General features: G+C 39.7%; 1 protein-coding gene across 1 annotated transcript; it reads right to left on the minus strand.

Moving 5' to 3' along the window:
- Window positions 1-562: 562 nt before the first annotated feature.
- On the minus strand, window positions 563-9,659 carry LOC311508069 (integrin alpha-L-like; the record flags this gene model as incomplete). The annotated part of the gene is made up of 11 exons (XM_084572698.1): window positions 563-1,883; window positions 2,080-2,277; window positions 2,365-2,539; window positions 4,361-4,563; window positions 4,609-4,843; window positions 4,957-5,114; window positions 5,146-5,309; window positions 8,831-8,966; window positions 9,096-9,246; window positions 9,360-9,502; window positions 9,582-9,659. 11 exons carry the CDS (start codon window positions 9,657-9,659, stop codon window positions 1,743-1,745), a joined length of 1,782 nt encoding a protein of 593 aa, XP_084428824.1. The 3' UTR covers window positions 563-1,742.
- Between the last annotated feature and the right edge of the window lie 6,212 nt (window positions 9,660-15,871).

Genomic DNA, 15,871 nt, shown 5'->3' on the forward strand with positions numbered 1-15,871 from the left:
GCCTACAGATTTGACTCAGTCTGTAAACTGTAGGAACCAGACACGTGCTCCCAAGCAACCTACTCAACTGAACTCATGTTTCCCTAGTCAGACATTTAAATAACAGTCTTCAATAGAGCCCCGGTTAAACAATTAGTAGTTATGTGCGTTCTTTGGCTGCTGTTGAGGCATTAACTTTACTTTAGAAGACTAACAATAATCAGCAGATGCAAAATTATGCAGATGTGTTTTAATGTTTGGGTTACACTCCTCAGGCTCGATGTTCCCACAAAGTTTCCACTGAGAGAGCAGCTGCACAATCATCCTGAGTACCAGCCCTTCTTTGCAGACCCGTCAAATCTCCTCCATGGCAACAGGCCTGACTCTCAGCAGTCCAGGTATGACTGAAGTTCAGCTGAGAAACTGTGGCGATCAGGGCTTTCCACTCAAACCAATGACACTGTCAATGCAGCATCACACCCGAATGAGACTGATGCACACCACAGAAGAAACCTGTATGTTATACGTTTTAGTGTTTGCAAACCACACTGATCCATTAAACCAGCTGTAGTTCACTAGTGGAGTGTAATGGTTGGCTGATTCTGGCCTTATTATCAGTCAAGGTATCCATGCTATGCAGGACACACATATTTGAAGTTTAAAGAAACGTGTATTTTCCGTTTTAAGATTACCTCCCAAAATACTGGTCTGGTGAAGATAGAGGCGGAGGAGCCGCAGAAATAAACTTGAGGCATAAATTATCTTCCCAGTTTTCTTTTCATGGGTGTTTGCTGTATGTTGTTTAAATGAATGAGAAAGCAGAGCTCACAGAATACAGAAATAACAACTCAAGTATGTGAGTTTAAATCAGAAAATGCTTTAGTAAAGATTTGCAGTGATACACTTTGATTACAAATGAACACATTTTAACACAGACATCTGTTTAATACACCACAGACATACAGTATTTCACACATACATTGATCAGGCATAACATTATGACCACCTTTATAATACTGTGTAGGTCTCCCTTGTGCCTCCAAAACAGTTGGGACTCATCAGAGAATTGACTTGGGCCTTCTGAGGGTGTCCTGTGGTGTCTGGCAACAGAGTGCTGTTAGTGGGGTCCTATGGGTTGAGGGAAGGGCCCTCTATGGATCAGGCTTGTTCCAGTGCATCCCACAGATACTTGATCAGTTTGGGATCTAGTGAATTTGGAGGCCAGGTCAACACCTTGTGCCATTTTTTTTAGTTGTTCATGTTTTTGTGTGTGTGCCTGTGTCAGGCTGCATCCTGCTGGGTGCCATTGCTATGGGTTAAGGGTGCCTGGTCTGGTCTAGGTGGGTGCTACATGTCTAAGTAACATGAATGTCAGGTCCAAACGTTTCCCAGCGGAACATTGTATTGTCACAAGATGGTCAATGGTATTTATTTCTCCTTTCAGTGGTTTTAATGTTGTGGCTGACTGGTGTATAGGATTACAATGACCAGTTTATATAATTGTGAGTGACAGAGGAGGTGGTTGTAGCATTAGCGTTAACATCATAAATTACTCCTCATACCAGCAGATGGCAGTAGTCTGTGTTCATCGTTCACAAGAAAAACAGGAAGAGCTACTATCAGCTGGGAGGCTAGGAAGCTAGGAAGAGCTATAAATCACTGCACAGAGTTGGCTTCTCCTGAATCAAGCTGATCAGTTGGTCTACACTTTATACATTCTAGTACTCCCTACCTTCTTTTTTTTAATGCACACTTTTTATACATTATCCATATCTTAAGACAATACTTGTTTCCGGTGATCCAACTACAATACGTGGAAGTCCATCCTCTCCGGCGTCAATGTTCCCATCAATGGCCTGTCCAAAGAATCTAATCCCAGGTATCATTTTCTCTCCCGTGATTCTCTGGAATAATAAGATACTTGTCATTTAAACCAGTGTTTTATTTACTCACCAACTTAAAGAGGTGTTGGCGAAATGGTAATGTATGTCAGAAAGTGTTGATTGTCACTGTAATGCATCTGTCTTTGCATGCCTGCCTTGTGTTTTCTAGTCTAGAGGAATTATTTTTCCTAATTTTATCAGATCTTCTCCGGCCTACCTGGCTGAAAATGCTTTGTATCCCTCTGTGTCGGTCTCCAAGGTAGATGTACACAGCCCCCCTGTTATCATCCTCAAGGGGGGCTCCAACAGCAACGTCTCGGAGTCCGTCTCCATTCAGGTCTGCAAGACTGGATATGGTGGAGCCAAATCTACCCATGGATGGCGCCGCCACATTCAGTTCACTTCTCAGTTGTATCTGTAGGGCATAAGGGGAGGAACAGATGGATTTAGAGAATAAAAGTATGTATTTTCTCACAGTATCCAAGCCTCTGTCACTGCCCACCTCATTGGTCAGCCTGTAGATGTATATCTGGCCTTCTTTCTTCTCCTGAGCCTGGTCAAACAGCGGAGCTCCCACCAGCAGGAAATCCATGTTATCGTCTGAGTTAACATCCAGTGAGCACAGCTCTGCACCGAAGAAGGAACCAATCTGAAAAAAATATTCTATTGAATGGTTTCTGCATACAGATTTCACTTTTACAGGCTACCATATATAACCTGTGACCTATTGTCACATTTTTGGATAACCTGCTGAACGGCAATGACTTATTGTTGCATGTTTTGGTCTACACACTTCATCACTGATATTTGCACCTTATCCAATTCTCTGCACTCGTCATCGTATGGTGGGAGAAGTTCATGAAGAACTTTTCAAAATCTTCTTGTTTCTAGACGGTTTTCAAAATACACAATAAACCTACTAATCTGGCACAGTGATAAGAAATTTTCTCAAGACATTTACCAACCTGTTCACCATTTATTCTTTGGGAAAATGTCCAGTTCCCCCCATTATAAGTGAAAAGTACCACCTGTCCTGTGCGCTCAAAGCTTGGTGCACCCATAAAATATAGAAGATGACCGTTCTTCCTTCCAAAAGAAATCGCGTATCCTGCAACAGTGTCAGTCACAAATGAAATATTCAGCTAAATGTTAACAATTACAGTGTTGCTTAAAAGTTTTTGCACCATTCAAAAAATTCTGGTTAAACCCAAAGAAGGAAGTTTACCTATATAGGAGTCAGTCTGCATGTCTGGATCTTCAGTTGGTGTTTTTTTGTTTTCTTGAAGCTTTTCAAGAGAACTACGCCAGCTGTTTGATCTGACTGAACCCAGAACTAAAGAATTCTGTAAACAAAGAAGTTACAAAGAGGAATGGAGATGCCGTGGATGATTATGTTGGATCATCTGTCAGGTCTGAATTTATGTAGCCAAGATACTTTTGTCCAATGAGGCAGCTGATCATTATTGAAATCATTGAACAGATATCCAAAAACCAGACAGATCAACTAAATGGAAAATATCTGAATGCAATGCCGAAATGCTAATGTTAATTGTTAAGTGTTCAAAACTACAGTTCCTCTAATGTTCCCTAGTGGGGGGCTCCAACAACAAGTCAGTTCCCATAGACTAATGTTCTATGTTCGTTACATGTTCAAACGTTCAACTTTACAGCAGTAATAAACATTCATAGCCTGGTACAAAAACTGTTTTGGTCTGTATTATTAAGTGTTCCGTTCACTACAGCTGTACAGGGGGTTATTTTTAATTTAACTCACTAAAATAAATCATATCAAAACTTGGAAGTTGTTAGTTTTAATTAGCCAGGACAGGAGTTAGGTGGTTTCACACATGCAGCCACTAGTGTGAACCTCAAAAGTATTCTTCAAGGATTGGTATGTCACGGAGAGTAGATTTTGAAACAAATAAGACTTTAATGCCCTGTTCAGACCTTGCATTAACAGTCCGTCTTGGGCAATCCGAACACAAGTGGCCAGTGAAAGTACATGTCTGAACACACTCAGGAGGCAGTGGGTTCTCAATGAGCTGAAACCGTTTGCTTGTCTTTGACAAGGAGAACATACTAGTCCAACAAGTGTGTGGCTCACCCCCTAAACGTATTTCAGTCATATTTTGTAAAACTGTTACTGTACCTGCGATGGTACTTCATCAGATGCTTAACTTTGCTACTGGATGTGTAAATGGTGACATTTGCCATTACTCACTTTGTAGAAGACTGCACTGAATCCACTCTGAGACATTGCATTAATCATCTGTTCTGCTGCAGCTGCTAAATATGAGACATTGTACATTTAATGACTGCAGAGGGCGATAAGGGGGTTGTTTATAACATTAGTGTTGCACAAAGAGAGGACAAACACATCACCTGTCGACTTCAACATTGGTATATTATATATATGTGTGTGTGTGTGTGTGTGTGTGTGTGTGTGTGTGTGTGTGTGTGTGTGTATATATATATATGTCTCTCTGTACTGATGCTACTGAGCTACCACAGGGAAATCTATCTTTTTTGTAACACTGTTGATCAAAACACACATAACAAAAACAACATCACCTTCCATGGTCCTTTTCTGAAAAATTTCCAGTATTCCTGTGAGTCCATCATAGTTCTCAATTTTGAAGGCGTTTTTGTCTTTAGGTTCTGAAGCAATGTCCTCAAATTTATCCGGCTTGGCGTTTTTGACCTGAAACCAGAGTGCAACTTGAATTTATGACGTCATTACTCAAACTTGGAGTCTAACTGCACTATTTGTGCACAGCTCAGCCTTGGCTGTAGATTTAAAGCGACAGAATAGTAAGACAACGCCGCTTACCCCAATGACCAAGCGAATGATGCTTTTTTCATCATATTTTTTAATGGTGTTGTTTCTGTCAAGGTCACTGGGATCTCCATCTGTGATTAGCACCAGAACTTTAGTTGAATCAGGAGATGCACCTGCCTCTGGGTTCTCAAAGATGTGGGACCTGTGATAAATATAAAAGTAACACTTGTTAAGATCAACACATCATCCATAAACAAGAATAAGTTAACGTTTGTAACATATTCAGTTTTCAGTAAGTAATTTAAATAAACTTACAGCACATATGTGAGGGCTTTGTATGTGTTGGTGAGATCCTTCATATGGGGTTCTTTCATAAGTTTATCAACGGCAGTTCCAGCTTCAAAGTCTTTGAAATCAAAAACTTTTTTGTATTGTGAGGAGAACTGAACTGCTGCAAACTGAAAAAAGAAACAATATACACATTATTCATATTACGTATATCATACTTCGGGAAATAAAGTGTAGAAGTGCAGTGACCTTAACAGACGTGTTCTTAAGGCTGTCCATTATCTCCACTATGAAGTCTTTATTTTTGTTGAACTCTACTTCAGTCATGCTTCTTGAGCCATCAAATAGAAAGACCAGCTCCACATTTTTCTTGGTATATTCTGAATTGATCCAAATTTAGAAAGAAGATTTAACCATGTCAAAAATATTGAAGATATTATGATTACAAAAGAATTTTACCTTGGAGACCAGGAGTAAAAGAGTTGACTGGCTGGAGATGTGTGATCTTGAAACAGACCGTGTTCAGGTAGGAGTCCTGATTGTGTTCTTGCACAGCACTTGGACCACAAGCCTAGATCAGATCAGATCAGATCAGAACATAACTTTTTATCATTCAATTTGTTGTTTTTTTAACAATCACAGCAAATCTGAAGGCCATCTATCTATCTATCTATCTATCTATTTTCTCACATTTTATTGGAAAGGCATTGTTCCATACAATTTGGCTATAATGTGTTTGTTATATGTAGTACCGTTTCTGCGGCACAGGGCTCAGATTCTTTCAGGCAAGTCACCATGTGGTGCATAGTTGATGGGGAACTGTGTGGATGTTTATGGATTTGATATAATATTGAGACATAAGAAGACATTCTGACATGCTGACTGTGAAATTCAAAGTTTGGCTGCATGTTTACTCTGTCAGCTGAGGTCGCTGGTCAGCTCCAGCAATGCGTTTATCAGTGGAGAGAGTTGCTTCTCTAGTTTCAAATGACAAATGGAGCTAAGTGGATTGTGTGTACTGCTGTGCTCCATTTTGACTCTCCTCATAGTTATGGGGCTTTTATTTATTCACTAAAATATTGAAATTAGTAATAACGAAACACATTTTGAATATAATACACTTGGCTACAATATGTATTCAGGTCCTGTCATGGACTCATCACCTGAACACCACCGTGAAGAAGGCCAGACAGCGTCTCTACCTCCTCAGACGCCTTAGAGACTTTCAGCTCCCTCTCAAGGTGCTTAGGAACATTTACACCTGCACCATCGAGAGTGTCTTGTGTGGAAGCATCACCACCTGGATGGGAAACTGTACCAGGCAGGACTTCCTGGCCCTCAAAAGGGTGGTCCGTTAGCGGAGCGGACCATCAGAACCCCCCTCCCCAACCTGCAGGACATTTATACCAAACATTGCAGGTTAAGGGCCAAGAAGATCCTGAAACAGCCCAGTCACCCCGGACACACTCTCTTCTCCCTACTGCCATCAGGTCGGCGTTTCCAATGACGGAGGACACAGACTGAGAGGCTGAAGAAGAGTTTCTACCCACATGCCATCCGCCTGCTCAACTCTGAGCCTTAACCGGACTTAAATACCACTGCACCACTGCACTTTACTCACATAGCTGCTCAATACTGTAAATGTGTGTATATATACAAACAACCCCCCACCTCTAAGTTTACACTTGAGTTTTACCGTCTATATTTTATTCTATATTACAGTCTATACTTCATTCAATTTTTCGCGGTGTACATTTACACTTATATTGTTTACCTTGTGTGTTAAGAAATTTGCAATTACTACTGTTTTACTGTCGTACTTAGTTTTTTACTACTGGCTGCAGGTACAAGAATACATTTCACTGTGCACTGTACTATGTGTAACTGTGCATGAGACAAATAAAAAACCTATCTATCTATCTATCTGTCTATCTAAGAATATAGATTTTAATGTTGCAAAGCATTACTTTCTACTGTGTTTTTATGGACGACATCAAGCAACTAGTCGACGTCAACTTGACTTTCACCACATATTAATTGACTTGTAAAATTGGAAGTCATTCAACCCCTGCTGGACACATTCACATGGTCACAGATATATTGTTAATTTTTAATAATTTGCACAGAATCCTTTTCAGGCAAAGACTGTCTGAAGTCAGAAACGTGTAAACATCACCAGAGGATGAGTTCTGGGTTCCTTTAACAGTATGTTTTGGGTCATTATCCTTGTGTACTGTGATGAATTGTCCATTCAGCTTGGCTTCATTTGTTTGAATCTGACAGGATATCTCTATACACCCAGTGCCACTGGAAGCCATGCATTGATATGCATCACACCACCTCCAATGTGTTTTAGGGGTGATGTTGTATTCTTCAGATCAGTCCAATCCTTTTCCATATGTTTTCTTCTCATCACCCTGGTACATGTTGATCTGAGCTTCATGTGCCTAGAGAATGCTGTCCCAGAAGTGGTGTGACTTTTAGAGGTTTTATTTTTAATGGTTGACAGTTTCTTTTTTGGTCCCTCTATTCTTGATGTTTATGGATGTTTTGCAGCTTGGGGTGAACCCTCTCTATTTGCTCTTGTAAAGCCTTCTCTTTATGATAGACTTGTAATGATGTGAAAGGTTTTCCAAAACTGTTGTCTTCTGTGGATATCCAGGCTAACGGATTTTTATCAGAATGTACCAAATTGTTTATTTAGCCACATCTTAATTTCCTGCTGTCTCTCTGCTGGGATTTGTTTTGTTTTTGCAACCCTTAGATATCCTGTTCCACTTGCATTGATATTCCAACTAAGTAATTTGAATGACCTCCTCTATAACAGCAAATCAGAAAAGTCAATCAGATGAATCACAACATAATTTTCTGGCGCACAACAAAAATGGACTCAAGTCCCAGATATGTGGTCTGCTTTGGGATGTTCTGGCTGCTAGACCGAAGCAGTAGAAAGAAGTGGCCTCCTGCCCCAAGAGAAAATATTGCTTTCTGCAATTGACCATCAATGATTGGCTGCAAAAATACTGATCACAGAACACTTATTAATTGATTAATTGATGGAAGGAATGACACAGCTTTTGAATAAATTTGAATCAGTCCTCAAATATAACATTTGATTCCTTAAGAAAAAGGGAGCTATATCTAATTAAAGAGCTTCTGATTTAGAAGTGAAAACCCTCAAAGCTGAGAGTCTGCACTTTAAGCTTATATTCATTATAAAACAGTCATTTAAATTTATTGGAAAACTGCTAAACTAGTGTCAGTTACGATATAGTTTATCCTTATGATGGATATGACGTTGAATCATAACTTGCGTTAAGAGTCAGTGAGATATATATTGAAATAGCCAATAAGTTTAGCCAACAACACGAAGAAAAACTTACTAAAACTGTTCGCTTGTCTTTGACAAGGAGAACATAGTAGTCCAACAAGTGTGTGGCTCACTCCCTAAATGTATTTCAGTCATATTTTGTAAAACTGTTACTGTACCTGCAATGGTACTTGGTCAGATGCTTAACTTTTGCTACTGGATGTATAAATGGTGACATTTGCCATTACTCACCTTGTAGAAGACTGCACTGAATCCACTCGGAGACATTTCATTAGTCATCTGTTCTGCTCGATCTGCTAATTATCAGACATTGTACATTTAATGACTGCAGAGGCACATGAGGTAGATAACGGTGTTGTTATAACATTAGTGTTGCACAAAGAGAGGTCAAACACATCACCTGTCGACTTCAACGTACATATATATATGTATATACATATATACACACACACACACACACACACACATATATATGTCTCTCTGTACTGATGCTACTGAGCTACCACGGGGAAATCTATCTTTTTTGTAACACTACTGATCAAAACACACATAACAAAAAAAAAACATCACCTTCCATGGTGAAGATAATTTTCTGAAAACGTTCCAGTATTCCTATGAGTCCGTCATAGTTCTCAATTTTGAAGGTGTTTCTGTCTATAGGTTCTGAAGCGATGGCCTTTAATTTATACAGACTGGCCTCTTGGACCTGAAACCAGAGTGCAACATGAATTTATGAAGTCATTACTCAAAACTGGAATCTAACTGCACTATTTGTGCATAGCTCAGCCTTGACTGTATATTTAAAGTGACAGAATAGTAAGACAACGCCACTTACCCCAATGACCAAGCGAATGATGCTTTTTTCATCATATTTTTTAATGGTGTTGTATCTGTCAAGGTCACTGGGATCTCCATCTGTGATTAGCACCAGAACTTTAGTTGAATCAGGAGATGCACCTGCCTCTGGGTTCTCAAAGATGTCGTACCTGTGGTGAATATAAAAGTAACACTTGTTAAGATCAACACATCATCCATAAACAAGAATAAGTTAACGTTTATAACATATTCAGTTTTCAGTAAGTCATTTAAACAAACTTACAGCACATATCTGAGGGCTCTGTGTGTGTTGGTGAGATCCTTCATATGGGGTTCTTTCATTAGTTTATCAATGGCAGTTCCAGCTTCATAGTCATTGAAGTCAAAAACTTTGTTGTATTGTGAGGAGAACTGAACTGCTGCAAACTGAAAAAAGAAACAATATACACATTATTCATATTACGTATATCATACTTTGGGAAATAAAGTGTAGAAGTGCAGTGACCTTGAAAGATGTGTTCTTAAGGCTGTCCATTATCTCCACTATGAAGTCTTTATTTTTGTTGAACTCTGCTGCAGTCATGCTTCTTGAGCCATCAATTAGAAAGACAAGGTCCACTGTCTTTTTTGTGCTTTCTGAAACAAATATTTAACCATGTCAAAAATATTGTAGATAATATGTTAGGCTCTCTAAATATCTGTTACCTTGTTCTGTCTTCTTGTAACACATGTTTTTCGGACAGGAATTGTCGTGACATCCATAGACTGCACTTGGCCTGCAAACCTTGACCAGATTGGAGGACAATGAAATTAAATTTTGTTTTGGAATTGATATCACTCATTAAATGCAATTCAATTATATTTATATAAAACTGTTAAAGCAGTTCTATCACAGGTGAGTTAGCTGTTGTAAGGACTGAATATAAGCGGTATCATTGGCAGGTTGGAGAATTATGCATTCATGAAGGAGTTGATAGCTCTGAGTCATGATGATTGATGAGACCAGGACCACAGATGAGTTGTACAGAGCTTTGCATGTCAGAAACACACAACTCCAGGGATGGGATACTCACCAAAAGATGGAAGAAGAGGGAACGAGAGGGAAAGGGAGATGAAGAGATGGACAAACAGCCAATAACATGCTATACAGTAGTAGTACACAATGCATGAGTAGTAAGAGAGAAGAAATTAGATAAAGAAAATTAGAGGATAGGTGCTTCATGCATCATCCCCCAGCAGCCTCGGCCTATAGCAGCATAATTAAGTGATGGTTCAGGGTCACCTGAGCCATCCCTAACTATGAGTTTTTTAAAAAAGGAAAGTCTTAACCCTTTAAAGTAGAGGGGTGTCTGCCTTCCAAACCCAAACTGGGAGCTGGTTCTGTAGGAGATGAGCCTGATAGCTGAAGGCTCTGCCTCCCATTCTACTTTTTGAAACTCTAGGAACCACACGTTAGCCAGCACTTTGAGATCTTAGTGCTTTACTGGGATGGTGAATGAAGAGAAGCTAAAACTGGAGTAATATGTATGATCTTTTTGCCAATTACTGTCAGTGCTCTTGCTCCAGCATTTTGAACCATTTGGAGGCTTTTTAAAGAGCTATTTAGACAGCCAGAGTAATGAATTACAGTAATCCAGCCTGGAAGACACAAAAGCATGAACTAGTTTTTCAGCAGCACTCTGAGACAGGATGTTCCTAATTTCATGACATTACGCAGGTGGAAGAAGGCAGCCCTGGTCACTTGCTTTATATGCCAATTAAAGGACATATCCTCGTCAAATATAACACCAAGTTTTCTCAGTACTGGAGGCCAAGGTAAAGCCATCCAGAGAAACTATATGATTAGATAGTGAATCTATGAGTTGTTTAGGGCCAAATACAATGACTTCTGTTTTGTCTAGAAGTAGAAAGTTACAGGTCATCCAATCCTTTATGTCATTAAGGCATGCTTGGAGTTTAACCATCTGATTTGTTTCATCTCGATTCATGGATAAATACAGCTGGGTGTCATCTGCATAGCAACGGAAATGTGTTTGTTTCTTAATAATATTGCCTGAGGGAAGCATGTATAATGTGAAGAGCATTGATCCTAACACAGGACTAATTAGAACTTAGTTGTAGAGAAAAATAAATCAATTTGAGGTTTTTACTTACTGTTAGTTCAGAGTGCGTGGAGTTTTCCACTATTGAAAGTCCAAAGTGCTTGACGGGCATTGTTGTGTCTGTGAGAGAAATGTCTGTGACAGTAGCATCTGATTAGAACTGTTTATAAAACAAAAAAGATATCACCATTTCCTTGAGAAATATCTAAATGTCTGGACTTGTTTAGCCTGGCGTGTCACCAGACTGGTAACACGCCACTTGGTTTTCGTTATGAAGCATGTTTCAACCAACTTACTCTTCTGTCTATCACCACATAAACCAACTTTGGTCTGGCTTCCAGACTAGGACTTCCTCGTACAGGCAGATATTTGGACTTGGCTGGCCATGAGATGTGGATTCCCAATATATAGTCTAAGATTTGCAAATATGGGTCTGACAGTGGAACACCACTAAACGTAATACAGGTAGGCTGAGATTAAGGATTAATCAGGGATGTGCAGATTAATGTTTTGGAGGCTTGAACCTCATTCATCTGACGCTGAACTGCTAAACTTGAATTATTGATCTTCATACCGACGGGAATTTAATCAGTAAAACGGGATTCCTGTAACTGACGTGTAGCAATCAGCTAGAGATAAGAACTGCAAAAATGCTGTGTACTTATGGTGGTTGCACAATAGTTTTTGCTGATGTTTCTTTTTTGGAACTTCCCCACTGTCTGCAACTTCTTGCTTTTAATGCTCCTAATTAGTTCATTAATTTCACAAACATGTTCATGTACCTGGAACAATGATGCAAACGTGGGTTTGGTCCAGATCGGAGTTGCACATTTCTTCAGATCCATCTAGCTGTGAGGGTACAGTGGGAAGTATTCTGTGGATAAGATCAACAACCATGAAAATAGTGATTTTCTGTGCACTATTCATAATTGTGTGCGTAACAGAATTCATATCTGGGGCAGTATTGCCAGATGTATGATAATTATTGTATTTATACGATAGTTTCAGGGCCTGTCAAAGGGCAAATATATGGTAGTTTGCCATTTGACTGACAATGAATAAAGCAGTTGTTTCATTCAAATGGCCAAGCATCTGTGTTTATTCCCTAGGTTATTGCAGTTCTTTGCACATAGGTTTGTATTTGATTGCACTTAGCACCGTTATCACTTAGTCTTAGCATGTGAATTTTGAAGTTGTTTAGTACATACGATTGGGTCAAAATACAATCATTTTAAAGCTACAGTACAATGTTTCCCATCTGGCCAACACTGAGCAACAGTTTAATGACATGAGTCATCACCCATACTCACCCTTTGCCCTCTTTAGACATGAATCGTAGCACTCCATTTTGAATGAAATATTCTTCCGTTGTGATGATGCGCTGAGTTGTGGCATTAATGTTGAAAGCCAAAGATACAGAGGTGGCTATGGTTTGAGAAAAGAAAGTATCACATGTTAAATTAAATGAAAGTTTTTGCCAATAAAGAATCAGAATTTATAAACCATACTATTTACTAATACTGCTGTGCCCTCTTGACATCAGGGTGAATAGAAGTTAGGACACATCTGAATGACAGTTAAAGGAGGACTCAGACCCATCTGTAATTATACAATCCTGTCTTCTGCCTTGATTTTTTTTTTATTCTCCCCTGTAAATCTACAGATCTTCCTTCATTTCTTTTTGCATAGGGATTTGAGCTTTGCACTGACACAGATTAAAAGTTTTCTCCTGCCTCCCTCACATTAGATTAAACACACCTCAACTCCTATCTGAATATTTTAAATACGGAAGTTAACCTTTAATCTTCTTCTGCCATTCTTAAACAGAACGTCAGTCAGGATACCTCTTTAACTTAAATTATTCCTTCAAACACTTTCCCCAGACACATGAAGCATCCCTTTTCATCTTGAAGATATATTTTGTTTTATATCTTACCAACAGCCACGATATAGACGAGCCACACTACGCAATTCTTCAGATGCATCCTTTCCACTGGTCAGTTCTGGACTAAGTGGCCATAAGGAAAAGACTACAGGCAAAAGAGGGAAAAAGTGGGAGTGTCGTATAATTTATAAGAAGAGGGCATTGACCGTAAGTCTTAACTTTGCATCCCTAGAGCTATATTGGGTTAATTCCAGTATACACAAGTTTTATTCAAACATCAATCTGGGTTTTAGGGCCAACACACTACCACACCTGGGTCAGTCAGACCACATGTCCCTTCTCGTAATATCAGCATACACCCCCCTCAGGAAAAGTGCTCCATCACCACAGCCCAGAGGATCATCGGCTGCCCCATCCCCTCTTTACAGGAACTATACAACTCCCGCTGCCTGAGGAAGGCCCAGGCCATACTTCTCAGGACAAACTTTTACAACAAATGCTGAGAAGGAAACCTTGTTGCTTGAGGCAGAAGAACCCAAGAACTCATCCTGATCCTGTGCCAAGCTCAGAACACCAAAATGAGATGTTTTTGTCAAATACCAGAGATGAAGCAAACAAATAGTTCAATAGCCTGTCAGCCCTCTGAGCGCACAGTGGCCTGATTTCAAAGGTCTATCCTGATCAGAGTAAACAATGTAGAGATACGTCAGTGCCCCTGAAAACTGCTTAAAGAGCTTCTCATGAGTTGATGCAGGAAAGTCTGTGTCCTCCAAAAACACAGAAGATATGAAACAAAGCATGTACCTGCCTACAGATTTGACTCAGTCTGTAAACTGTAGGAACCAGACACGTGATCCCAAGCAACCTACTCAACTGAACTCATGTTTCCCTCGTCAGACGTTTAAATAACAGTCTTCAATAAAGAACTGGTTGAATAATTAGTAGTTATGTGCATTCTTTGGCTGCTGTTGAGGCATTAACTTTACTTCAGAAGACTAACAATAATCAGCAGATGCAAAATTATGCAGAAGTTTTTTTAATGTTTTGGTTACGCTCCTCAGGTTCAAGGTTCCCACAAAGTTTCCACCGAGAGAGCAGCTGCACAATCATCCTGAGTACCAGCCCTTCTTTGCGACCCGTCAAAGCTCCTCCAAGGCAACAGGCCTGACTCTCAGCAGTCCAGGTATGACTGAAGTTCAGCTGAGAAACTGTGGCGCACACAACTTTCCACTCAAACCAGTGACACCGTCAATGCAGCATCACACCCGAATGAGACTGATGCACATCACAGAAGAAACCTGTATGTTATAAGTACGTTTTAGTGTTTGTAAACCACAATGATCCATTAAACCAGCTTATGTAGTTCACTGGTGGAGTGTAATGGTTGGCTGATTTTCTCTTGCCTTATTATCAGTTATGGTATCCATGTTATGCAGTGCACACATATTTGAAGTGTACTTTCTGTTTTAAAATTATGTTTCAAAATACTGGTCTGGTGAAGATAGAGGCGGAGGAGCCGCAGAAATAAACTCGAGGCATAAATTATCTCCCCAGTTTTCTTTTCATGGGTGTTTGCTGTATGTTTTATGTTTAAATGAATGAGAAAGCAGAGCTCACAGAATACAGAAATAACAACTCAAGTATGAGTTTAAATCAGCAAATGCTTTAGTAAAGATTTTCAGTGTTACACTTTGATTGATTACAAATGAACATATTTTAACACAGTCATACAGGCAAAACAGTTGTGACTCATCAGATAATGGATCAGTCTTGTTCCAGTGCATCCTACAGATACTTTATCAGTTTGGGATCTCGTGAATTTGGAGGCCATGTCAACACCTTGTGCTGTTCTTCATGTTTTTTTGAGTTGTTCCTAAACCGTTTTTGTGTGTGTGTCTGTGTCTGGCTGCATCCTGCTGGGGATGGCTGCTGCCATCAAGGAGTGTCATTGCTATGGGGTGGGGGTGCAGGTTAAAAAAACACCAACAGGGGTCCAACTAGGGAGCAGTAGTTTGGGACACACTGTGAAAACTATGGCCACAGACATTCACTGATGGCCCGACACCAGCAAATGGCCGACTGTCAGCTTGCTGTGTCACACCATTCAAACTTTTGAAAAATACACATCATGTAATTGTACTACAGAAACACATAGACACTTGTTCATATTACTATAGAGAAACAGCATCTTTATTTTTACTTCATTTTTGCACAGCCAAGCTTGACAGAATAACAATTCCACAATAACAAGAACATTTTTAAAGCGCGCTTGATGTAGGAGCATAAAATCCAAGTCCATCCATGCATGTGTTGTTTTTCCAACATCAGTTTTTAAAGGGAACCTGTAGAACACAGTTCAGGTCACTAAAAAATCTTGTGCAGTCAGACAGAAAACAAACATGTGAGTGTTGCTGCTGAATCTAAATTACTGCTGCCAGACAACTCATACTGAACATAAACTGCACAGTGATTGCTTCACTTTATGTCTTGGTAGTGTGCATAGCGCTGAGAAAAAAAACAATTAAGATGAAAATATATATAGTATAGACCACAGCCTCCTGCTGTAGTCACTGTACGTACCTCAACAACAGCCTCTCTTTTGCAGTCCACATTCAGGACAGCACTCGCACTATCACCGTCGACCTGGAAGAAGTTTAGTCGGATGCTGATAGGTGACAGTGTGTCATCCACACATTTCTGCAAGATAAAAGGAGCTTTAAATGTTGTTGAATAACTTTAAAAAAGCACACAACTTTACATTTTAGCAGTTTGCGATTGTAGCTACAGAACTGTAGCTCTGTGAGTGTG

This window comes from Chelon labrosus (assembly GCF_963514085.1).
Source record: "Chelon labrosus genome assembly, chromosome: 2".
NCBI lineage: Eukaryota > Metazoa > Chordata > Actinopteri > Mugiliformes > Mugilidae > Chelon > Chelon labrosus.